At 40.4% G+C, this 27,821-nt stretch overlaps 1 protein-coding gene across 1 annotated transcript in view; it reads right to left on the reverse strand.

The window, feature by feature from the left end:
* The window catches only part of GAREM1 (GRB2 associated regulator of MAPK1 subtype 1), a 99,557-nt gene that overhangs the window by 53,495 nt on the left and 18,241 nt on the right, over positions 1–27,821 (reverse strand). The window contains exon 2 of the mRNA XM_058804092.1: positions 23,310–23,450. Coding sequence (XP_058660075.1) covers positions 23,310–23,450 — 141 coding nt within the window. The remainder of the gene's footprint in view (positions 1–23,309; positions 23,451–27,821) is intronic.

Consider the following 27,821-nt stretch of genomic DNA (forward strand, 5'->3'; position numbering starts at 1 on the left):
GTGGGTCAAAGACGTAACATTAAAAAGAGAGCCCTGAACAACTTCAGCAGCAGGTAAGTGTTCCAACCTTTCAAGTGAGGTTACAATGACCATCTCCATACATAAGCCCACATGAATTTGCTGTACTAAAATAGCTTCCAGGGTAGTCCTGGTTTTTAACTTTCAACTATCAGGTAAAAGCTGGAAACCAGGAGCAGCACAGTATCACCACCACTTTGCCAGTTCACCAGTGACCAGCTTGTAGGTGGTCCCACAGAGCATAACCTAAAGGCCTTCTGCTGGAACCAACCTCCTCTAGGAACCAGCTAACTTGGCAAGATTTGTGAAGAGAAGCAATGAATGAATGAATGAACTCTTAAGAGGCTCAGTTCCACATAAGCATAATTAATGGATCCAACTACGAAGCATAAGACTGACATTATCTTGGAAAAAGTCCAGGGGTCACAGGCACGATACAGGAAAGGAAGCTACAGAAGGAGCTACTGTATTTGCTTAATAAATCTATTGCACAGACTGCTGTCAGTGGATTTTGTTCCAAGGAACTACACAAACAAAACAGTCTTTACAGACAGAAGAGAGGGAAGGGGTGGGAAAGTGGCGAGGAGCCTCAATCTCATGATCTCTAACAATGCTGAACAGCTGAACCAGTCGTGGACAATGTATGTGGAACTCATGAATTTTCTGAATTATTGTGACAAATCTCAATTTCACAACCTGAAGGAGAAAGTAGCCACTTCTTTACGAAACCAAGAAATGTCACAGTTTGTCATTTAAATATGAGGTTGCATTTAAACAGACAACTTTTCTTGTTGAGCCATTTGCATTCTTTGAAATATTTTTCATCATTTTCCAAGATGGGAGTCACTCCCATGTTGTCTTCAATTGCTCTTCTAGTAAAATAAATGGGTCAAGTTGTATACAATCTGCTTTCCTATGAGACCACTGGAGAACTGTAAATATACACCGATGTCTGATTTTTCACATTACCTTCTCAAACCACTTTAGTTTAGCTAATAAGCTTTAACTGTGCTGTTTTTGCATGGAAGTATAAATGTTAAGAATGAAAAAAGATGTCTGTAGCAGAAATTCTCCTAAATTTAAGACTGCATACACTGCAAGTGTAAGGATGCCTTAAAATTACACAAAAATCATGTTTTTTCATTCAGATTTAGGAGTATGAAAAGTGCCAAAGGATAATCAATTCTTCTTATATCCTTCAGCTGCATTGCTTTTCAATTAAATTTAATTATTATACCCCTAAATGTGTTACTTTCATATCAGACTGTCTGGACATTAATCACAGAAACAGAGCATTAGTAAGATATTTATGTAGGGTACTACTAACTCTTTCAAAGTTTTCCTGAGGAGACATTATAGACACGACTCTCAGATGACTCAGTAGATGGCAAAATTCCCTGTACTCCCAATTATTAATTAAAGCTTATTCTAGTGAATAAAGCTTATATACAAGTGTCTCTTGTAACTCAGAAACTCCTTGCAACTGGGTCTTGGCATGTGATTCTGGAGCTCATTATCTTCCAAACAGGCTTAATTATTTTGCAGAAGTTTTTTTTTTTTTTCTTTCACTTACTGCTGTTATGGAAACTTGGTATTACTACCCCATTGTTCTGTTTGCAACAAGAACTTGGCCTTCAGAAAGAACATCGTGCAACTCTGAACTGCTAACAGGCATAAAAAAAAAGGTGGCAGTAGTAATTACTTATCACAATTTCAAATAGATGGACAGACAGATGTGTGTGTGTATATTTGGATATGTATGAGCATATGAGCACATATATAGAGAGAATTTTAAATAAATTTTAAAACATGGACCTTACATAAATTTTAAAACATGGACCTTACCTATTAAACCCCTGCAAAAAACAAAACCAAACCCCCACTTCATAAACCCATAATCTCACACCTTCGTTACCCCTGCTTTCCCTTTCCCACATCTACCACGACACACTTAAAGCATCTGTCGGTGTCGGAATAGATGTCAGAATAGCACAGCCCTCCCTTCTTCAACACATAACCCTGACACACTTCACTGCAGAAAGCCAGTGAGACAGGCTCCAAATATTTTACTCTGCAGCTGGTCTTTAAGCCCTAATAACCAAGGGAGGTTGAAGTCACTCTCTAATCTCCTAATGTGTAAGAATCAACAGAGCTCCCCTTTGAGCAGCCAGCCTACGCCAGAGCACAGAACAGATTGTGTCAAGTGACAGCTGCTTTCTGGCAGAACACGCAGGCTCCCTACCAATAAAGGGAGGCAGGAAGCATCACTCAGTTGAGAAAGAGGTTGCCAAATAAAAATAAAAATAAAAAAAAAAAAAAAAAAAAAAAAAAAAAAAAAAAAATTACAAAAAAAAGTCATATAGCCATTTGAAGAAGATCCATGCAGCTCTGAAGAGTTACCAGCATATACCCTGAATATATATACTCTGTTGTCATCTTCTCTTCCCCTCTCCTCTCTTAACTTGCCTTTAGCAGGAAGAAAGTTTCCCACCACAAGAACTACTTGCCTACGTATCCGAATGGTGTTTCAGGTATTATGGCTGCTCTACAGAGAGAAATAATAAAGGACCGTCAAGCTCTCTAACTGGTTAAACCAAGTTTGAAATTGAACATGTCCTACAGATACTCACTTTTCTTCAGAAAAGAATTAGGTGTAAGAGAATGAGCTGTAGTCTGGTGATTGATCATGGGTACTACTGTGTGCATATACACACGTACAAACACCTGGAAACACATTTCTTGCTATGCGTCAGCATGCAAGAACAAGGCATGGAATAAAAAATGGTTTCATGGCTCCATGTTCTGACCAGCTTCTGCAAGTATTATTTTAATTTTGAAGTATCTACTAAATACAGCTTAAGACCAGTCACAGCTTCGTTCACGTAAGAAGTTTCTGAAGTTACAGTAGCATTTTTTCTGGATGCCTACAATGTTCTGCAGCACAAAGAGTGTTTTTTTTTAATGTTATATTTTTAAAAACAAGTTGTCAGAAGCACACATTTGTACATCTGGATGTATTACCTTCCAAGATGAGGAGAAAAAAGCTCAGCCCAAGCACCTTTTCTGCCTCTGTTAAAGAAATATAAACAAAAGAACCTCCTCAAGAAAATCTTGGCAACAAAGCAACAATTGTTTCTTAGAGGACTATTTAGATATCAGGGCTACAATACATGGCAAATTTGCATTCATATCCTTTAGCTGTATGATTTAAGCCCTTGTCAGCTTGATTTCAGTCCTGCTTAAAACCTGTGTCAGTATGTTAGACATACAGCAGGCTAGCAACTAACTGCTTTGTTAAATCCACATTTGTGTGTAAGCAGTCAACATCCAGATCATGTGGAGGGATTTTTACCAGTTAGTTTCAGCAGGAGGAAGAAAGGACTAGAAAAGGCTATGGAATTAAGCATTTTTAGAGGAAATGCACTATACAGATTCACAAATCACAGGATATTCTGGGTTGAAAGAGACCCACAGGGATCATCAAGGCCAACTCTTAAGTGAACAGCCCATACAGGAATCAAATCCATAACCCTGGTGTTATTAGCACCATGCACTAACTAACTGAACTAGGCTGGTTGTTCCTCTGAAAGGTCATATAAATCAGATTCAAGAAAGTTCTAATACTACATGGTCAGTGAAGAATGCTAAACTGCAGACTGCAATCTTTCAAGGACTCAAAAATGGCAAATGGGTGTAACGTAAATGCACCAGACATTAACAGTTCAGTTTGTAGATGAAAGAGAAGTCCCAGCCCCTAAGAATAAACATACCTACAAACTGATCTGATAATAGGAAGAGTTTTGCAACACAAGATAATACTAATAAAACAGGAAAGATGGTTACAAAATCTGTTCTTGCAAGAGTCCTGATCACGTCATGAATTTAAGAGATTATAAATTATTGTCTTTACTACTTCCTCTAGTGCTTTACATTCTGTTTACCACACAGAAATAGCATGCAAGGAACTCATATAGCAGGTGTTCCACTTTGCTGTGCTGCAGCAGTGTCCCACTTGGCCACCACAGGCCACACACAAGCAGTGGGGCACCTCTGCTGATGCAGGACAGCTCCAGAGATGAGGCACAGCTGGGGTATGAGAATGGATTCAGAATCCAGCACTAGGTAACCAAAAGCTGCTGCTGCTTCTGAAATGTCAGTACTTGGGCAGACATTTTCCACTGGAATTACATGATGCTCTTCTAGTTTTGCATCTGTGTTCATGAATACACTGCAACTCAGTGCCAGATTGCAACTGTTCTCACAAATATTCCTTTCTAGCCAGAGACCAAGTACTTTTAAAGCTGGTCTCTGGTCAGGATCAGGCTAGTTCAGTTACTATTCTTAATTCTGCATCTCTATTACACAAGCCCACACAAATACTTCAGCCCAGAGCCAGGAATTCCCCTTCATTTTCCATCACCTCAGCCTGTAGCATCTGGTAAATAAAAATACAGAGTCTCTCATCTAAAAGGAGCAGTTTATCTAGACATGGGTTACAGCACTTTCTTGCTGTGTCCAGCCTGTGGAACTTCAGCCTCAACTGCCTTCTTGTTTCACCTGGGAAGTTCTCATTTTCTCCTGGCTGGATCTAAATGTTGAGATGCCTCCAGAAGAAGACTTTGAATGGCACATTCATAGCCAAGAATGCAGTTCATCTCAAAAAGAACCACAGGAGTAGCCCCACTGCCTTGTCCTTACAAGACTACCACAATAAGTAGCCTCTTACTGGAAGGTTTACAGAACCTAAAAATCATAGAAAACCTACTGCCACTATTCTGGACCTGAGAAGGATTTATTCTAACACAAAGCACCCTTTAAGACAATATACTAGTAACTTTGTAGGAAATTAATAATGGATTTTGTTTTGCACAGAATAAGTCAATTAGACAATGTGTTGGTCTTGTTATCTGCACAATGAAATAGGGGAATGTTTAAGGATTCTTTAAATGACCCAAAATCTACTCTCACAGTTAACAGCTATAAATATAATTACAAATTTTTCATAGACAAGTACAGAATAAAGTTATTTTTTCCACTACTGCTTTTCACAGATATCAAGATCACAAAGATTTTACTCAAAACTTAAATGCTAAGGTATTGAACTTGCAGGACAGTGGTGCTTAACAGATGAACATGTATCACTGAATGACTGCAAAACAAGAGGGAGAGAACAGTCTAAAAGTGACTTTGCTATATTTAGGAGCAGCACAATCAATACAATACAAACATCAACTCCACAAATATAACTCGGGTTAGTCGCCAATGCCTGCATCCAGTACATTTGCAGACAAAAAAAAAAGTAAATAATTAAATAAATTAACAGTTAAATCAGTCTGATAACACAAGGGGAAAGATTCCAGTAAAAGAATTTGCCAGGCACAGAAGAAATTTTTTTGATTTGGGGAATTTTTTTCTTTTATTTAGGGGAATTTACCAAATCTTTACATGAGTTCAGCAATCTCTTAGCTATTCTTCACACATTTACTTTGATTTTGCTTTAGTTACTGTGAGACTGTTAAGCAGCCAAAAACATTGAGGTGATACCACACATGGGCACAAAATAACAGGAAAAAAATAAAATAGTGGCAATCTAACAGCCTCTACTGATTTTGCAGCTCAGAGGGAAATGTTGCACTATAATCTGGATGCAATCAAATCTCTGGTGGGTTTGTAAATCATTGCTAAGAATAATCTGTCTGGTTGTTTACACTGTTTAGAAGAATACTGGTGTCAACACCCAAAGTTTGATTTCCACGTTGGCCTGAACTCTTTCTTCTGTAACTATTCACAGACAAAATTTTGCCATCTCTATTAGTCAGACCTTCTGGAATAGTCAGACAGTGAAGTTAATAGGTCTCCACAAATCATAAGTGATAACTCCCATGCAGAAAAGGAAGAAAGAAAACTTTTTTCCACCACTGGACTGAAAGATATTCATGAAAACAGCACTGTGGGGTTTTACATTTACTGAGTTACTGACTTCTGCACGGTACACATTCCATTTACAATGAAAAATCCTACAAATGTACACAAAACCAAGGACTACTAGACTACTAGAGTTTGGATATATAGGGTTTTTTTGTTCTTGTTCTTTTTCAAACTAAAAAGATCATACACTATTAACCTCTGCCAGCTAGTTTTAATGTTTGCAATTTTATCCACTAGAAGGAAAGAGAGAAGAAACAACAGTTGAAGGCATCTGTTTCCAAATGTTTGATTGGATATGGTTCAAAGAGTCTGCAGTTCAACTCTTCAAGAGGTGCTCTCATTAAATAATACAAATCCATTGTATATGATTTTGCACCTGCTCTTTTCAGTGGAAACCACATTTATAATGTTCACTCCTTAGTGCTTCTGAGATACAGCAGCCAAGAGTAAGGAACCTAAAAGGTGCTCCCAAAATGCAACACACATAAATTCATTGCTGTGGGAGGTTCGGAGTGACTAGTTCTGTGCATTTAAAATTAGTAAATTGTACTTACATGCTCTGAGTTTGTAAGGACACATTTTTTTGTTGCTGCTATTACAACCAAACTAAATATGGAATACGGAATCATATGTAATATGGAATCACATTTTTGTTGTTGCTGCCATTACATTTGAATTCATATGTATGAGTTCATATGATTTCATATGAAATCAGTTAAACAAGTATATGCACCCTCCTATCTGCATTATCTCCATTCACCCCTGGGCATTAAACTGATACTGCTATCATTTATTTCTGTATATAGATGGATGTTCTTTTATAGCCACTGGATTAAGCTTAAATATTTAAGGCAAAAAGGCTTTTGAAACTTAGTTGTCCCTGAGTAAGATTTGGAAGCCTTGCCATCTGTAGCCTTCACCTCCTGTCACTGAGGTGAATCCATATATCCAGCACTGTGTTCATATAACAAAACCACCCACATTGCTTCCCTTATATTTCTCACTTTTTGAACCACAGCAGTATGAGCAGAACACCAGAGAGAGAATACAAGTATTTCCAAATACTCAGAAACAGGGTCTTCTCAAGAGCCCTTATTAGTAATCCAGCTCTGCTCCCATTGAATTTACTGGGACTTTTATCACTGTCTTGGAAAAAGAGAAAGATAAAAAAATAAATCAATGGCTCAGCTAAGGAAATGTTACATACATCCACAAAAGTTTCCCTGAAAGGCCAGTGAAGAGTTTCACCCAATCCTTCCCTGATGCTGTTTGCTTTTTCACTCCAAACATTCCCCAGAAGTCCTGACATCACCCACGTGCCATAGCCACTTCCTTCTTACGGCAGAGAAAGAAGAATTTTTCCTCCAGTGAGGAATTACCAAGGGAAACAACTTGCTGAGCATTTCAAATAAAGACAATACTTGCTGAGGAACTACCTGGCAAGGGTTACTAAGTCCTAGAACAACAAAATCAATCACTCAAGATAAACTTCAGAGTAACAGCATTTATTAATTTAAGCATAATTTACTAGTGAAACTCATCTGGCCTAAGTAGCCATGATACAACAGGCTGTAGCATGCAACAACATGGAGCCTAAATGTAAAAAGCACACAAAGCTATTTTTAAATCTATTTCAGAGAAACTGTTTGAGGACATAGGTAAGAGGGTGTGTGTATTCATTTTAATGGTTCCTCACATGTAAGAACAAACTTTAAAACCAGTTTTGTTTATTTGTTTAGTACAGAGAATTCCTGCAAGGGAGACTAATAGTTATAACATTGCTAGTCAAAGTATTCAGTCTCTGTTCCCAAGATCATCCCTCCAACTGAGGAAAGCAAGAAACAAAAAGTCCCATCTGCCAAAACCAGCCCAAATTGTTTCTATTGTTGATTTCTTTTGAAGTTAATGATAATGAAGCCTTGGGCAAATGCTTACCAACCAGGTCCCCCATTTTAGTTTTCCAAATAGCTATCCAAACAAGGTTTTGAGCTTCATAAACAACTAAGCCTTTACAAAGAGAGTATTTTTTAAACTGATCCAACTATATTATGAACAAGATCAAGTATTACTCAAGTGCTGCCTTTCAAAAGGCAACAGCTGAAATGTTTGATTCAGATTTGGAAGAGCAGGGCTTACTCAAGGGGAGCACCCAGGCAGTAATGCTTATTTTCTCCTCCACTTCATTTAATAAGTGCATCTAAGCATCACTGTGGCTGGACCAGCAAGTAGGGAAAACAATCAATACCCATCCTCACCACACACAATGCAAACATTAGAAATATGCACATAAATCCCACATAGGGCTCCTATGACACAGCCCCTTCAAAGGGAGGGTCTCTGTTTACATGCAGTACAACTCCTATCCATCAGAGCAGCTTATGAGCACAACAGGCGTTTAAAGCTGAAAATGTTCTTACCCTGAAAAAATAGCCTTCTATTAAGCAAGGCAGCAGATAATTCTGTGTGATTTGGGCAGAGCAATCCCCTCAGAAGCATTCATATACTGTCTTTGTTTTCAAAACTTGGCAAAGAGAAATTTAATTTTCACAGCCCTTAAACACTAAGTTTCTAATTCTAGGACTTCACCTTCCTTCCTCACTCCTTTAAGAGCTTTTTCCAAAATGGAAAGCAAGGACTTCAAACTTATTTTGCAGAAACTTTCTAATGGAAACACCAGCTTCCTTGCACACCCACTCAGATGTATACAAGTTGTGGCAATATGTCATAGAGGAATTTCACAGCATCATATACTTCTTTCACCATCTCCCTCAAGCACATCAGTTAACTTTATTCTGTGCCCATAAAATTTGTGACATTGGACACCTGAAACTAAATGAAATACTGAAATATATTAAAATACTATAGTATTCTTGAAAACTGCACATGTAAGAATTCTTCTGGCTATTTTTCGAGAACCAGAGACAGAAAGTGCAAAAACCTGATTTTGAATTGCCTTGAATTTTCTTCACCCTTTTTCATACGAGTTTAAGACAAAGGAAATAAGCTAGATACCTTAAGAGCTTAGTCCCAGGTAGGAAATTGTCAACTACTTACTGTACAGTCAGCAGGACCTACCAGCTCCTCATTGATCCTATTTGATTCACCATGCTACAGGAGTGTACACACCCTTTACACTTTACAATTGAAGACCTAGATTAAAAAAAAATTAAATCCCCTATGAGCATCCCGACAGCAAAGAACACAGTTTAGGTTAGCAACATTAAAATTAGGTAGGCAATTTTGCTACACTGGTTTTTTAGTTATCTGCCTATAAGAGCATACCTTCCTTAAAATAAATTTACATTCCTCCCCTTGAGAAGTTCAAGCTACTCAGACTGAATGATTTTTACTGCTTACAGACAAAGAAGTATCTGGGAGTAATCTGCCTTCAGATATAGAGAAAAGTATGGAAATCAAATCAAACTAAGATCTGCTATTGCGGTGTGTATATATATGTATATAAAGAGAGAGAGGCTATTACTCACACCTTGCTATGATATTGTGACTTGGCAAATACAGAGGGTCAAATGCCTGCACTCTCCCCCCCTCCATATTGTGCTGCTATAATTGGTCACCAGCAATGTGACATAGAAAAGGTTTGTACGTTCACACTCAGCTGGCACATGTCCAGGCAAAGCTTGGGGAGGGAGAGCTTCCCAAGAGTCCCTGCTAGACACACACAGTTGGAAGAATGCCTGAAGCAAGACTGAAGATTAACAGTCTACAAAAAGACCTCCAACACCCAGACTGTGTTAGCCAGCTGAAAAGCTCATCCCCAGATTTTAAACCAGTCTGCAGACACCAGACCTGGCAGTGCCTGAGGCCAGCAGCACAGCTCTGCTTCCAGGCTGCTTAGATAACAACTGTGCAGCCAAGGGATGGACGGGGAGAAGTTATTTTAAGTCGCAATTACGAGTTCATAGTTATCAAAAGAGCCGGATGAACACAGTCATTGCTGCTAATAGCTTCCTCTTCTCTTCTGAAAGAGCCACAAGGGTTTTAGTAATGGCAACTAAAGACAAAGTAAATAGCAGCAGGTGAAGGGTTAGGTGCACACTGCTGTCGCTGCCACCCCAGTGAACTCCAGTACCTCCCATTCTTTTTTCAGGCAGTCCTACTGAAACAGGTCTGAAACATCTCTCTCTTTTTATCTTGTATAAGTACTTAACCAGCCTCCTTCCTACAGAGGATCCAACAAACCCACCGTGTAGTGGCAGTGCTCAAGATACAGGACTGCACAAGCATCCCTCACTCTTCAGCTCAGGGCTGGGTAGCCACAAATGCACATGGGGAGGTAGCAAAATACTTTGCACTTTCAAAGCAATCACTGAGTGGCTGGGAAAAGTGTTAGAAGTCACAGCAAGAACGAAAAGCAACACTACTGCACAAGAGGTGAGGCAGAACTTCAGAAGGGGTTAGCAGCAAGGTGATGGAGCACGAGGTATTCCCCCTTTGCTACACACAAACTAATTCCAACATGAGAACAAACACTAATGGCAGAGCCAATATTAAAAGTCACTGCCACAGCACAGAATATTCTTCAGCAGGCAAGGTTAAGTGTTGAAGGACAGTCTGACCTTGCCACAAGTTCATCTGAAGTCACAAGGCTGAATGAGGAAGTTGGGCATAAATAAGTAAGTTTTTACTTGCACGAATCCTTACACAGCTCCACCTTGGCAATGGATTTCTCTTAGATCAGTCACACAGCCATTACTGACAGCAGAGACTGATCATCATAAATTTTATGCTCCCACACTGGTGGCACCCATGGTGCAGAAACAATGGTCCCATCAATCCTCCAGGCCCATTACTGGCTATCAAATACAGTATTTTCTGACAAGTATTTACTGAAATTAATTTTAATAGGATTTTATGGACCAGCTGCAATCATTTACTACAGCCTTTCGGACTACTGTGACTTTCAGAAGTCAGACATTATGTTACTTTGTTTTATTCATCATTGAAAATTTCACATGCTCTAAAAAAGTATATATGGTACCTAGCCAACACTGAGAGCTAAAGAACTCTGTGCTTTCCAGTTTTCTAAACCAAGTTCTGGAATATTTTCTTACAGCTTTGGTAAAAAATTGTTGCAGAAGCTACAGTGAAGTTTTGTCTTTCTCTAATACTTACATGATGATGTTTCCTAACCCCTTTCCTGAAAGGAGACTCACCAAAAAGTTGCAGGATTTTCACTTTTTTTTTTTTTTAATCTGGCAAGAAGATGCTGCTCAAAGACTGTGCCACACACAAACTGAATGAGCAGCCAACTGCTGAGTGGGAGGCTCATTAAAAAAGGCCATTTGCTTGCCATATGTCTCTTTCTTCTAGACAGACTAATTCTAGTCATTAAAATTTTGACCAGAAATGCAGATTTGCAAAGCAACTTTTTGCTAAAATGGCACCAGAAATTTTCCTAAGCCAAGCATTGAGAGCTACTCAGTGCTCAGAACAAGTTATCAGTTTGACAGGGGAGCCCTGATCCCAAAGCAGGGCTGGCACACTGCCTCATCCTTGCAAGGCTGGTGTTTCCTGACCTCCCAGTAGGGAGCCCTTGTCCTTCCATCTCCTCCTCCTGCTGCCATCCACCACCACCCATGTTGCTGCTGCTCCTGTGCCCTACTTCCCCCTCCAGCAGCACCTCCTGTTCACACCTCTCCCTCCCACTACTGCCCTAACACTCCCAGAGCCAGCAGGGTGACAAAAGTCAGCACAAGCACATCTGGTCCCAGCCATCTGCCTGGAACAGCTCTTGCAGACCTTTGGATTCACCAGATCCATCAGATTCTTTGATGCCTTTGTGTGTCTTTCACAGTGTGTGTACTGACACACCAGCAGATAACAAACAGGTAACCCACAGGCAGCCACAAATTCCTAAAGTGGGACAGTGGTCAAGTCAGCAGCAATCAGATTGAAAAGAAAGGAAAACAAGCAATCCACCCCAACCCTTAGGATTTGAAGTCCATCTCAGCCTTTTTTACACTCAAATAAAGCAGTTTTTCAGATAGGAACATATGCATACTAGATCTTATTATAAATGTCTCTCTCTCTTCTATTTACATTCTGTTTTAAGACACTACCAGTCTGAACTCAAATTCAGGTTTTCTGTTGATTTTATTTAGAAAGTTTGTCTAAATTCTCGTGTTATGTTTCTATAGCAACTCTCCTCTTGGATGGCTCAACAGCACTGCACAGAAATAATCTGATACCATGAACAGTTACAAGTATTGACCATTTCCCCCATCCAAAGTCCCACAGTGTCCCCCATCCAAAGTCCCACAGTGTCTAGTGAAAACTAAGGCTGATTTAGTATCATACAGCAACTTCATTCCTACTCAGATTATTTCCCATCCATCCCACACCCCAGGACATGCTTTAGCTTTTCTCCTACACTGACTCAGAGGGACACATCCTTCCCAGCAGCTGGTTCTGCGTTTCTAAGCCACATTTGTAAGAATCTCTCAACTCAGATCCATGAATATAATGCAGCACTACTTTTTTTTCTTCTATTTTTGGCAATGCCATTTGTGTAGCCAATGTCTTAATTCTCCCACATACCTTGAGCCCATGTAATTAATTCAGCAGAGACACAGTAGCTAAAGAACTGGATTATTCAAGTCATCCTGCCATCCATCTCACCCATCTCATCCATTTCACTTTTCCCATCAAGTTTCACAGTGATCCCACTTGGCCTACACAGGCTTTACTTTTTGGGTCTGGAAATGCAGAGGCCCAGGCAGCATTTTATCAGAGACAGCTTTCTCAGTCAGTACATTCTGCTGAATGCTTTCTTCTACACAGACACACACCGCACACTCGCCTATGCTCAAAAAGTTATAAATTGTTTAAAAAAACTAAATAAAGTACACAAACCAATTATTCTGGCAGAACACAACAAATGCACTTCCCATCATTTTGATGAAGCACCTCAGGTGGGATCTTGCATCCAGCTCACACATCCCTCTTCCTTTTTGAGCACGTGCAGCCACCATAACAAAAATTGGGCCTTTCACATGATGAGCTGGTCCAGACACAGCAAAAGAAGGATCAGGTGAGTGCCATGAAATAAGGCAACAAGGAACAGATGCAGCTGGTTTGAGTTATTTCAGGCACTGAAATGCAGCCAGCCAGCCTTGGCTGGCTATTCCCAGTCCACTGCAATATAGAATTCATGTGAGATGAACCAGAAAGGTTGAACTGGTGACAAATATTTAAAGAGCGTGATGTCAAGGTGCCTCCCCTGAAAAACATAACCTCAACACATTGATTTGAAAGGTCTTTCTTAAATCTACATAGGCTATCAACCATCCAAGATGACAGTAGCATCTGTCAGTGCTGTAGATTTCGTGACAGGTGGCTCAGCAGCCTGGTGTTCCTAGTTTGAGGACATTTATGAAAGCCCTTTTACAGTGTACAATGGATTTCCTTCTTTGCCTGTGCTCCACCCAGCTATGGAGCCAAACTGCACACTTGGGCTCAACAGAAGACCTGGGGCTCACCTGCAGTAAAGGGGATAAATGATGAATGGAAGATAGAGCTTCATGTCTGTACATAAAACTGCAAAAGAGTAAGTACAGGCTTTCAGTTTCTCTCTGTTGCACAGGTCCTTCAGAGCAAGAAGTTAAATACCCATGTTCCTCCTATGCAGGTAATAATGATCACCTTTGCTATTAGTGTTAATAGCTTCCCTCCTCTCCCTGCCACTGAAACAAGTTCATCTCTGCCAAGTGAGAACAGAAAATCCCTGCACAATAGCCCACAACAGTGGAAAACGCCAGTTTTTCCACTTCTTTAAATTTCAAAGCTCACAGAAGTGCCTTCCCCTGACACAGCAAAATCACTGCCTTGGATCACAGGCTAAATTAATCACACAAATTACATTCTCCATATAAACAGTTATACATGACTTACATAGCATGGTTTTATTTTCCTATTGGCACAGTGGTTCAGTCAAAGCTTAGGACATCCATGATGTCAGCTGCTTTAATTGGCAGCATTGACGTGACCAGCTCTTGTTCCCAGACGTTAAGTGTGCTGGTTTCCACAGGGAGGATGCTGAATGAAGAATTCCTACAACACTTCCTATCAGTTGTTTTCAGCAGCAAATACTGGCTCCAGCAGGGAAAAAAAACCAAAACAAACCAAACAAACAAAAAAACCATCTGTTTGGGCATCCAAAAATTCACAAGACGACGTCACCCTGTGAGATTTCTCTACAGCTCCCTCCCTAAGCACACATGACCTATCAAAATTCCTGCTCCACATTCCTGCCAGCTGGGTTCTGTATTTACAGAAGGGAAAGACATCAATAATTTTTGCCTTGCTCGTTTGCCATGTCAGCTCAGTTGTAACAGTTCCCCCTCCGGCCCCCAGAAGGAAAAGGGACAGTCTGTCTGAAAGAGATTTCACAGACTAATTATAGAAAGCTCATGGCAATTTCTTCCCTCACAAATTCCCATGCAGATTTAGTCCATGTAACAAGTCATCAGTAAAGGAAAAAGTGGGGATGAACTTGAAACAAAGTGAAACCAAAAGCAGAAGAATCAACCAAATGCAAAGAGATGTGCAGTAGTCCATAACCAAATTCCCCAAGCATTAAGGGCTTTATTTTTTTGCAAGTCTTCCTCCACTACTAGCATGAACTGTGATTCAGGTAAGAGTCATGGGATAGCTACATTGGTGACTGCTTTATTCCTAGCAGTCACATGTGCTGGCTTTCTACTGCACCTGGTACTCTGTAAAAATGAAAGTTCATGCAGCCTTGCAGAAGAGATTAACAAAAGGCATCACTGCCCATATGAACCATCAACTCAAAATATCCCATTTCTCAGAATTTAATAAAAATTCTTCCCCCAAGTTTGCACAGAAGAGAAAGAATATTTTTAACTGATTAAACATATCCTTTACAGCTCCCTTTACCTCATTAGGGGATAACTTCAAAGCCAGATGGGTGGTGTTAAAACTGTAAAATTCCTACTTTAGGAAAACTGGTGTGAAGTTCCAGATTGTAATTACAGAGTATAGAGTAAGAAACCCTCTTTTTGAGCTCTTTCACTATCCTTAAGGACTTTTAACTGTATGGTTTTCTACAGGCCTGTCAGGCAGGCAAGGGGTGAAGCAGCTCCTCACTTTATTCATGCCTTGCTCAGTGCCTAGAAACAGGAACTGCTTCCCTGCCCCAACCTTGCTGGCAGGAGCTGACCAGCTGGGTAGGCTGTAGTGTTCAAGCAACTCCTCCCTTCTGAAGTTAGACCTCATGAAAGAGGGGAACAGCTGTCTCTTGGGAACTCAGGAGCCACATTTCCAATTTTCTTGTAGCTAGTGCTTAGGGTAGCTTCAAATCGATAGAAATGTGGGATCAGACCAGAACCTCGAGTGCAGCACTGAATACACCTCAGATTCCCACTGGGGATCAGCCTTTTTCTCTCAGCTTCCCAGTGGCTAAGTCAGGCAGCTTTTAAGACCCTCTCCCAAGCACTTAAGTCTTTCCAGCATCATGCAAATGAGCCCAGCACTACAAAGTACCAGCCAAGAGCTCAGGCAAAGTAATTCAAGCAATGCCAAGCAAATCCTGTGTGATTCGGGCCATCTCCCACTCTTCTGGGAACCAGTTTCCTGGCTGCTATTCTACCCTGCCCTCAACTGCAATCTTTGAAAAAGTCATCCTCCCCAGTTAATTTCTTTTGTATGAGCCTCTAGAACTTTTTCCTAATTGATGCAACTCCAATTGGCTTTTTTTGCTGCTCATGGAGATCTGAAACAAGCAAACAGAATGAAACAAAAAACCCCACCAACCACCTTACAGTGAATGTTTGTAAGGTCACAGCTGAATTTCAGCAAGTTTCAAGTTTGCAGACTTTGAGTAACAGCCAAGAACTGTGGAAGTCTGAGAGGAACATGTGATATTAGGAGTCATCAGTTGTAAAAGTTGCAAGTTTTCCCTCTCTCCTCCTACCTCCCTTCTCACAAATCAAACACAAGGTTCAATGCTGAGACAAAACTCAGGGTTTTTCTTTTTAGAACAAGGATAAGATTATACTTGTGCTGAAGTCAAGGTAGATGGGAGCAAGAGGGCAAGACAGCTGTAGTTAAAAGCATACACCTCTTCCCACCTAGTACCTCACTGTAACAGGATTGGAAAATGTCCCCATCATCACAAGCTTTTGGTCCCTTTAAGGCACCAAGCATATTTTAGGGTAGAACCGGTGCCTACAAACCACAGACTCTTAGGTAGGTAGGAAAGAAAGGAAAGGAAGGAAGAAGTGTCGGAAGGAAGGGAGGGAGGGAGGAAGGAAGAAAGAAAGGAAAGGAAGGAAGAAGTGTTGGAAGGAAGGAAGTAAGTGTCAGAAGGAAGGAAAAAAGAAAGAAATATAGAAAAGAAAGAAAGAAAAGAAAGAAAAGAAAGGAAAAGAAAAGAAAAGAAAAGAAAAGAAAAGAAAAGAAAAGAAAAGAAAAGAAAAGAAAAGAAAAGAAAAGAAAAGAAAAGAAAAGAAAAGAAAAGAAAAGAAAAGAAAAGAAAGAAAGAAAGAAAGAAAGAAAGAAAGAAAGAAAGAAAGAAAATATAAGTATTTTCTTTCCATGAACTTCTGTGACACATATTTTTCCTCCATTGCTTGGAATATTACTACCCTGTGAACTAGTGCCATTTTTTTCATTACATCAAAGAGCAACAGTCTTTGAGGGCTGCAAACTCTTTCAGCAGTTCCAGTTTTGCTGTCTGGCCCATCTGAAATACCTAAAAGGTAAATTGGAACTAAAAGAATGTTAAATGTAGCATCATTAAAAAGCTGGATGAAAATTTTGATATATCCACCCACCAAACTGAACATCAAGCAAATTCTACAAGTTCTGTAGGGGATACCAGACATCAGTTGTATATACACAAAGAAAGAAACATAGACATAAGGTTGTATATACACAAAGAAAGAAATAGGGGGAAAAAAAAAAAAAAGGAAGACATATGTATACTTTCCTTAGCAGTTATAAAACAAAACACAAAGTAGACAAGATTCTCCAACACAGGTGATCTGACAAAAGGGGAATATTTCATTAAAATTAGGTAAAAAGCTGCTGCTTCACCAGACTGGCTAACAGGGGGAGATGAAAGAACAGGAAGAACAAGTGCACCCAGAGATGCAAAAGAAATAAGCAATTTTTGCCAGCAATCTCATTGACTGCATTTTGATTCTGCAATTTGATATTGCACTGTAGATCAATGGAGAAGTGTTTGCCAAAATTTAAATGGGCACAGAAAGTGAAGTAACAGACAGGACCATGGGAAAGTCTGACAACTTGAAGTTAACTCTCGGAGGAAAAAAAAAAGAAGACAAATATGGATATTCGCTTGTATAGAAGAAGAGTTCATCCAGTTTTTCAAGGTGACAGGTTTGAGAAGCTAGGAATATGAAAAATTTCCAGACTACAAAGCAGTGATTTCCTAGAATAAAAAAAATAAGTCTTTGTGGGGAAAATGAGATAGCAACAAACTAAAATCAAGTCAATAAATATATTTTAAAGCAAAAACATTTCCAGAAAAACATGTAATGATGCTGTATGGGCAATTACAAGTGTTACAGACACTACTGATCTCAGAGTTGAGGAGGCACAAACTGTCAATACAATGAATGCCCTCTCTTTACAATCAGACTTTTAAATGAATACCAAATACACTTTCTTCTACATGATTATGGGGAAAGGTTGCTGTTCTCAAGAAACTTCATGCAGTCAAATATTCAGAACTACAGAAGTCATATTTCTCTTTTAAAAGCATGAAGGCTATATGCTGGTGGCAATGCTTTCCTTTATTAGAAGTACTTGTGAAAAGCTTTCAAACCTCTTTTCAAACAGATTGTTTTGCAGATGTACAACTCTTCAGAAAAAAAAGAAAAAAACTAAACAAAACTTGAGTACTGGGGGGATTAAATGTGTGGGAAGGTTGTTTTCTTGGTTTTCTTCTGAGGAAGAAGATATCCATTCATTAATCATTTACCAGCCCACGTACACATGGCAGCCTGCCTCTCTCAGGAGCATTGCATTTGGGCCCTGCTCTCTAGAAAGTGATATTCAGCTGCAGAGCACAAAAGCCTCAGGAGAACTATGTGATAGCTCGGTGCCAGCCAAGTTCAAAGCAAAACACAAATTAAAGTGCAAAACATTTCATATCAGGGAGTGGTGTGCCTGTTGGCTGGAAAGGACTCACCTAAGTTCTTTACTCAGTTCTTTCTCTAAGGCAGTGTCCCTCCCTGCCTTAGATCTCACCCACCTCTTTGAACTTAAAATTACCCCATCAGGGCTGTGCTGCTCAGCTCGCTGAGAAGAACAGGCATCGCTTTCCCTGGCACACCCGCTCTTCCAAGGGAGGCACAGCACCAGACAAAGAGCTCTTTGTCCAGCACCACCTTCCTCAAGCAGCAGACAGCATGAAATTGCATCTGAGGGAGTGGAGAGGCTGAGCTGAACTTGAGCAGGCTCTGTCCCCAAAGTAGCACAAGCTGGCAGCAGATACCATAATGCTGACAAGAAAAGGATGCGTGCCAGTCTAATGCTCGCTCTTCTCCCCAGGGCCAGGCAGAGAGCTCCACAGCAAACCTACAGAAGACTCAACATAATATAAACATCTCACAACATATTATAAACATCTCAAAGTGCACAGCATCACTGAAGGAAAACTCTGAGCTCTTCCAGACCTCCCAAACCACCATGCAGCAGGTTCAGGGTGGCTAATGAGGAACAGCAGCTGCTGTCACTGTCATAATCTCAAGACAACTGGGAGATACCAAACTCACACCATGGTCTCCTCCCCCAGTGTCCAAGGGAGAGCAGATAGCAATAAACCTCTAGGAATGGCCAAACTGTGCCTTGGAGGCAGCCATGCCTTTGGACCTGAGAGAGGACTTCTGCAGGTGCAGGTTGCCAAATCTCAGGGAGCTGTCCTGCTCTCCTGCTGCCAAGGCAAGCTCACTCCTGAGGAGACCTGCAGAGAGCGTCCTGCTCCATGTCAGCAGGACACGGGGAGGAGCAGGCACAGCTCTGTGAGTAACTAATCAAACCAGTAGAAACAGGTTTCAGTGGGGTGTTTGTTGCACACCCCTTCCAACACCAGAGAAGGGCCTTCTGACTCATTCCCACCCAACACCCCACCTGTGGAAGGTTCACATGACAAGGTTTTATATTTCCTCATTTAAAAGACATTAAGAAAGCTATCAGCTCACTTAGGTAAGCAACCAGAGTGATTACTCTGTATTAGCAATTGCACACCTTCAGTCTGTGGCAGGGAGGTGTGAGTTCACAGGAGTATTTTCAACATCCTGGATGTGTTACAGTGTGGCACACCCTGGAGCAGGGTGTTACTTTCTAATATCTTTATAGAAATATTTTTGTTATTAGTTGCCTCCTGTGTGCACACACATGGCGGCAGAGATGTAAGAGGCATTCCCTCCAAACTCTGGGCAAAACTGAGTAGAAGACTACAGAAAAAGAAAAGGATTTTTACATTTATGTGTTTGCCTTTTTTTTTATACATAATCTCAAAGGAACAGCTTTCCTCTCAGGATGGAAATAACCAGACAGTTGAAAAAATGAGCCATCAGTTGCAACAAGAGAGATAAGGTCCTGAAAAACCCCAACATTAAAAGTCCTGTTATGATTTGATTAAACATGGCAGTAAGTATTTGGGGCAAAATGACCTGGATGCTGCCAATTCATCCCAAAGTACTTTTTTCTTCCATTGCATGCACTCACCAACACTAGCATGGCCTTTGAAAGGGAAGACTGCCCTGTGTAGGTGGGGGTATGCACACACTCCACAGCCTTCTGTGCCACTTTTCCTGTGCAGCAGGTTTTTAGCAACCACATCCAACCTGATCATCCACTTTCACATCCATAATGTGCACACATAAACAACTATGGCCATGTAGCAGAGGCATTTACAACAGACTGAACCCAAGCCATTTACAGTCAGAAGAGAACACCTCTGTGGCTTGAGCTGATGAATCCTCAGAAACACAAACACACAAACCTCAGAATCCTCAGAAAGGTAGTTTTGAGCTGTAGAGTCCTGGAAAGTAATGCAAGAGGAATCAGACAACACCTGAGGGCCACAGTATTAAAACCCTGAGAGTGTCTTCAGTGCCTCTCAGTTATCACAGAGTACGTCTGAGTTGTGGTCACCAGCATGGCCCTGGCACACATCTTCCTATGCAGAACTTTTGCAGAAGACTGAAAAGTATCTTTCTTGGCAAGCAGCAGCACAGCAAAGTGTAATTCAGCACAGCAAAGTGTAATACCAACAGGCCCTGTATCTTCCAAATTGAGATCACAAACCAGTATTTTCCAGAGGCTGCCAGGGGAGACATCTATCAAGGTGAAGGTTAATGTGCTGCCTAAGCAAAATCTAACAGTAATATTTTATGTCAGCTAGAGGGTATTGGTAACACACACTTGCTTTTAGAGTAGAAATTAAGGATATCAGAGTACCAGGAACAAAACATAACTAGTTCAGACACAGAGCTGATAAGACCTTCCTTGAAGTATCAAGTGTGAATTGTGAACCTGAAGAAAGGAAACAACACCAAAGGAATGTCCATCTGCTGTGATGGTTTACCTTGGATTCTTGTGAAACCCATTCTTTCAGGCCAAGACAGAGCACTATCAGGACATTAATTTTAATATGCTCTCCATTCCATATGCATGTGAAGACTTTTGTTGTTTTAAGTGCCAGAAACACATTAGTTATTGGTTTTAATTACATAAAAATTTAACTTGATGCTACATTAACTTTAATTTTTACTCTAAAGAGAAGCAGACTGGAGAGCATATTCCAGAGAGAATGGTTATACTAACAGCTGTCATATATGATCTTTAACAGCAAAAGTTAACCATGTCTGCCACCACCAAAAGAAACAACCAGGGCAGCACTTTCATAGTAGGGAAAGCATCACCAGCAAGACCGCACAACTCAGGTTCTGGTAATAAAACTTCACTTAAATGTAAAATACAGCACTCTCCCTCTTTAGTAAGGCTTTATTGTATTTGTTTTGTATTTGCTTTATTGTATTGTTTAATAAGTGTATCAAAACCTGATTTAGCAAGTAGCAAAATAAGATTTACTTTATGGTCATAGTTATATATACATGAGTGATGACTTTGTGGTACTTAAACTGTAATCTCAGGAAAATAAAATCAATCTCAGTGTCTCTTCCTGCTCAACTGTTACAATGAAAATCATGTTGCAATTTGCGACATTGAAATTCTTCTCGGGTTAAAGAACAAAAAATGGCATTCTATTAAAGCCAAAACAAACCTTGAAAGTCATTTCAATGAACTCTTATATTCCATCTCTAAGGGTCATTCTGGTAGGTAGTACATTTCAGCTGACAGAAGTTTAAAGTTTAACCATGTCCCATAATCCAGGCCAGCACCCAGCCCAGCAGGCTGGCTCAGGCAGCTCCATTAAAGCTGGCCTCTCCAGCAGGGAATTCTGGATCCCAAGAGCAGTGAACTGAGACACTGCACAGGGCAGCGCTGACAGCACACTCAGTGCTGGCTCACACACCTCTGGATGGTCTCCACAGCAGCACAAGCTCATCTTTAGGCTATGGAAGGCACCTCTAACTGCATTTAGATGTCAGCATCCAAGTGCCACTGCAGGGCTTCACTAGCTAACCCTTCACATGTGTAGATTCATCTCCCCTTTCATGGAGGCAAGCCCATCAGACACACTCTGGTTCTGCAAATTAGCCCAGACCATTTTTGTGACGTTCCTTTGGCAACATTGGAGCTCATCTCGTGTTCAGTAAGTGTTCTCACTAGTGGAAGCTTCTGAACTTTCAGGTATTTTCATGTCATTAATGAAGGTTTTGTGGCAAGGAACTTTGACAGAAAAACGTATTTTGCTAACTAAACACACCCCCTTTTCCTGCATTAACACAAGCCAGGAAGAAAAGCACTTTGACACTTTTGCAGTACCTCAGGGAATGGATTTTTATTTTTCTGGTGTCTGTGCAAATTTAAGATATGAATGAATGGAAACATGAAGAGTCAGGAAACCCTGCTTAGCATATCTTTGTTAACTTTAAAAATGAAGAACCAAACCAAGCCTTCAGTAAACCCATTAAGATCTCTTATGCCATTAACCATTTTATTTTCCATTCTCCTTCCAGGAATCAGTGTAAGGATTTAAAAACATGGCATTCAGTTCAAAGGAAATGAAGTGTTTATCTGTCCACACCACTGGAGCTTATGCAGCCAGGAGGTGTAAAACAAAAGAATCAACATTACTAAGCATAAGCACCAGAAAATGTTTATCCTAAGAAAGTTAACTTCAGAGAGTTTTAAAGTCACATACATTATAACACTATATGCGATCAGACCAAAATTTTTAAACATATCATAGAAAAATTAACATTCCAGCAGTGAACTCCAAGGAGAAACAGTACCTAAGAAGGCAAGTGGTGTAATTTCCATCACTGGAATAGGGTGCATTGCTGCAGCTGCAGCACTGGTGTGACTGACACAAACCAGCTCAGCCAGGTCTTGTCCAACTCAGCACACCCTCAGTGCACAGTGTTTTAAAGGAGACTGCAGCAGAGGCAAGAACATTATTCCATTGATAACTGTTTATACAGAACACTAATTAAAACTAAAACTCACATCTTCACTTTGTAGCCATGACTCTTTCAGTTCACACTTTCCAGCTTTGAAAAGTTTTCTACCTACTGCTGTAACATAAACAGTTCCCACTCATTGTATTGCTCTGTTCAGCTTGTGATAAGAACAATAAACAGCAGGAAAAAGTATTAAAAATAATTTCCTAGAAAAGTAAAAATAATTTCAAATAATAAAATAAATATGGATTAGTTGGATCATAGCTACTTGGAACAACAGTATTACTCTATCACCCAAGAAGGCAGAGAAAGACAAGGCACTAGTGAGGAGCATTAGTTTAAAACTGCAGTATTATTATGATGTGTCCCTGGTGTTTAACATGAAAACATCAGAAAATCCCCCCCAGCCTGAATGTAAAATCCATTCCATCTTTGACCAAACATTTCAAGGCAATTTCAAACTTTCACACTTGTGTCTCCACATCCACACATGAGAAATGCTGGCAACTCATTATGTTCAAATTGAAATCAATTCCTCTACACAGCTACATGTTCTGTCAATGTGCTGCTCAATGAAATACATCTATTTAGCAGCCCTGCAAGCAAGTCAGTATCTCTTGCTCTGTAACATTACCAAAAAGTTAACTCACAGACGACGGCATGAGAGGCTTAGCTTCACCCTCTCAAATATAACCATCAGTATGAGTGGTAGGCAATGAATTATTTTTGAATTTGTATTTCAGTGAACATTAGCTTTACCTGCATAATGCACAGGGATTTCTATCTTTGGCCCTATGACGTAGTGACCCTCCTCCAGACTGTGAGCTGTGATTGTTGTCCACTGCCGGCACGAATGAATCAGAAGATAATCGCTCTCCCGAAGACCTTCTATAGCTTCTCCTGTAAAACAGATGTAGGTTTTTTTTTTTTTAAAAATAAAACAAACCACACTTACTGCATGATGAATTAGGAGAACATCACAACAAGCATTTTATTCTTATTGGTGTTAATTTTTTTCCGGACTTTTTGATAATTAAAAATGCAATTAAGTAAATTTCAACTCTATCCAGTATTCACTTTTGCAACTTAAGCACCTTACCTTCCAGAAAACAAACAAGAAGCAAAACACCTCAGTGCACGCATACAATATCACAGAGATGTAATCCAGATTACTGAGTAGTGGCTCTGGGGCTCCTTTTTCAACTTTCTGCATAAACACACTTTTCATATTTCTATTTCAGTCTGCCTATCTCACTTGATACAAATACTCAAGAGGTCCTTTAGTTTTTAAATAAAGAAAGAAAAAAAACACCACATTTTCATATTTTAAAAGAGAAGCATCACACTACCATACAGTAGAAACTGGATATCACACTTTCAGACACAGAGATTTCATCTTTGCCATTCTATCCCTTTGCAAGCCACTGCTTAATTAGCCATTCAGATGTCTATAAACTTAATCTGATCACTTAAGAGAAATTAATAAATAAATATTTTAAAAATTTTCACAAACATCTAAGTCCACTCTCAGACTGAAATTCAATGAGAGGCCTACCCAGACAACGTGTTGCTCACCTTTCTAAGGCACTCTCTTATACTTTTCTACTCTGGTGTCTGTCAAACCCATCCCAAACACAGTCAAGGATCAAACTCTTCTTTCTTCCCTTGCCCTCACAGCTTTGAATTTCTGCAGAGTATCCTCCCCTGTTCTACAGCTTGCAGTGCATGATCAGGTCTAGAGTGCTTTGCTAGGTTTTCCAGTAATTCCAAGAGCCATATTAGACAGACCACCTAAAGTGCCAGCTAAACATCTCAAGTGTGATATGATGTGTGAACAAAATTTCACAGAGCAGGAAACTGTTCTGTGTATCATCACAGAACTGCTCTTACACACCTGCAGTCCTGCTCAGTACATTTCTGCATTAAGCACACAAAAACCCAGCCTTTCTCCAGGTGTCTTCGAAGCAGTCACTTGGACTTTCAGGAACACTCAGTAGACACTAAACACGGTCCAAGAATAATGAAACTTTAAATTTCATTTTCCTTCTCTCCCACCAGCTCTCTGCAGTTATAGCCAAAAATAACACAAATAGTTTAGCCCTGGAATCAAGTTTGGACAAAACCCATCCTCTTCGGTTACTACAACAAACTGAACTTTCTCCACATTGTCCTGATATCCCTAAAATTCAGTGGAAGAATGAGAATTTCCTCATTTTTTCCTGGGGCAGCAGATATTTCCTCTGTTCAATCTCTGCAGGGCTACTTCCCACTGAGCTATTTTTCTGCCTGCAACAGGCACTCTTCCACCGTAGGCAACAGCTTCTACATAGCCCATTCCTGCCTGATTTCATGCTCCCATTCTATCAGAAAGCACCCTCCCACACAATTTTAAACAGAGCAACTGGTGTGTGTGAGAATTGTTAAGATTTTAAATCAGAATACAGCATTAGGGCCATCTGCTCTGACAGCCTTTGGCCACAGGATTCTGCTCGTCTCCTCCAGAAACTCGGATCTGGCTAAACGAGAGAGAGACATGGCCAAACCTGCAGAGTCCAATAGATGGACCTCCATGAGTCTGCTGTTCCATGGCCTGCTAAACTTTAGAAACACTCCTGCTTTGCCCATTCGTGTCTTTAACTTAAAACCATGGGTAAACTGCTATGATGGGGGTGTAAGGGAGAAACAAAAGGAAGTCAGAAGGAATACAAAGCTCCTTAGTAGCAGTTATTCTTGCTCAGATGAAAGCACATTTCTAGGTTCCCTTCTTTTCCACAGCACAGAAAGGAGCTTCCAGGTAAACAGGCCATTTCATGAACTGGCTTCCAGGCGTTCCTTGGACCACATCCCTTGGCAGCCCAGACAGGCAGACTGCATAACACCAGGTCCTGATCCTGGGAAGCACCACCCCTCCACCCACAGCACACTGGGATAAAGGATCTCATAAAGCCCAGGGAAGAGTGGCAAAATTACCATGCAGCACCAGGGAACTCCTTTCCCATCCATATCTTGAAAGAAATTCACATATATTTGCTGAAGGAATTACACATCTGCTAAGTTTTAGCAAATTATCAGATCTCGAACATCTCATGTTTTCTGCTCACAGGGCAACCTCTAATATGTATAAAAATTACCTTCCGCTTGCTGCAAAGTTTTATGATTTTGAGGGAAAGCACAATAATAATAATAACAACAGTAATAAAAATAATAAATGGTGTTATTTGAAACTCATGTTTCAGTTTTGAAAGTTACACTCGTGCTTCCTATAATCCGTGGCAACAAGTAATTATTCTGTCCCACAACAAAATCCAACCAATGGCACCTAAGGGAAGACTTAGCATTTTACTAGTTTCACTGACAGTGGTGAACAAATGTGGAACAAAATACAAAGCCTCTCTGGTATACATTTTCTCTGCCTTACAATCTGTAGGTATAATTTCAGACTATTACCTAAAGGAAGGCTGGACTCTACATCCAGAATTGCAGGGAAATAATTATAGTATGGGTCACCCTCGAAGAATCTGAGGAAGATATTCTCAGGAAAATAAAGACACCCATTATGAAAAGGTGCTTCCAGCCATGGCTCACATGCTGTGATCTGTTTAAGTGGTTGCTCCACTAAAACTGGGTGGGACAGGTGAGTGTAAAAAGAGATTAGTAAGGCAGGCCCAAGAGTGACTACATCATTGAGTCTGCAGCTGGAAGTATCTGTATTTTCTTAAACAGAACCTTGGAAACCACAATTCTCATTACACCAATTATTTGCTGCAACTGATTACATCGGAAATGAATTTCATGCTATGCCACAGGAGACTGGAGGAGACAAGGTGAAGCAGATGTGACGAGGGGTTGACACTCCCCTTGGCTCCTTAACAAAGGGCAGGTGTGCCCTTACCAAGCCCTGATCTTTCCTAACCATTGGTGAGACAGATTCCTGGGGTTTGCTTTATAGGAAGAGGCTCCTTGTCACCAAGGGATTAAAGGAATCAAAAACACTTGGCTGATCATGGTATCCAATCTATGCAAGGAAACTGTGACTGAGGACAACAAAGCAACTCACTTCTTTCTTCCATTTTCTTCTACTCTATCTCCCCCACAAGACTTGCTCACTGATTTTAAAGTGCTTTCTTCCTGGAGGGGAGGACTTTCCAGGCTGGAAACCCCTCTGACCCTTGCTACAAGACTCCTGTCCCAGCCCAACCCAGCCCAGGCTCAGTTATCCCTTTACACTTCTCTCAGCCAGCCATACCTTGCAAAACAGCCACACACACTCCATCTGATTTCCCCCCACCCCAGTGGCATAAGTTGTGCAAGCCTTTCATTAATCACATTTTGGCTGTGTGGGAGAGAACCCAGCAGCCCTCACATTCACCAGCTATGCAACTCAGTTCTCACTATTCAACACACTCCTGGGCTGCTCCTTACATAAAAATAAGACAACATGAGGAAACAGAGAACACAGGCCACTCATCTTTAGCAACAGTTTTGTCTCTCATGATCCAGTGTGGATTAGGTGCTCTATCTTTTCACCCTCTCCTCCCTGCCCCACATGCCTGCAATATAATTAAACCACTACAAAGAATCGACAGGCAAATACTTGTGCTGGTCTTTTACTCCCCCAAATAAAAGTCAAGAGAAGCAATGAACTACCACATGCAATTCCCCACCCTTCCCCAAGCTGCCTCCCTCCTTCCAAAATATGAGTCAAGTTTATTCATAATAATGCCTGAGACTAAGACACCCATGATTTGCTAGCAGCTCCTAAACCCTACATCAAGTGTCAACACCCATCCTCGCCTGAGATTAAAAGCCTCACACCCCTAAACTAAAAAGTTAGCCAGTATGTTCCAATACAAGCTGATCTCCCACAAGTCTTCTGACCACAATCAGTATCTGGGTACTTCACTTAGCACCACCAAAACAGCACTGCAATAGGTCTTCAGGTGCTCATTGCAAATAAGATTCACTATGATTTTTGAATTGCATGACCCATTTCTGTACAATTCCTAAAACCCTCTAATATTGCCAACACCACACTTGTTGAAGGGTAGTTGCAAGGGAAACACTAACCAGGAAAGGAAAATCATTCACATGTTGATACAGTCATTACAAAAAAAGGTAATTGCTTAATCAAGAGTCCCATTCCTATTAAACACTATCTACATTAAATACCAATACTACTTTAATAATTCTTTCTAGTTCCAAAACTAGATCATCCATATTTGGCAAATCTTGACTCTCTCATTGTAAATATTTCAATTTCAATTTAACAGC

The sequence above is a fragment of the Ammospiza caudacuta genome, chromosome 1, assembly GCF_027887145.1.
Source record: "Ammospiza caudacuta isolate bAmmCau1 chromosome 1, bAmmCau1.pri, whole genome shotgun sequence".
Lineage (NCBI taxonomy): Eukaryota > Metazoa > Chordata > Aves > Passeriformes > Passerellidae > Ammospiza > Ammospiza caudacuta.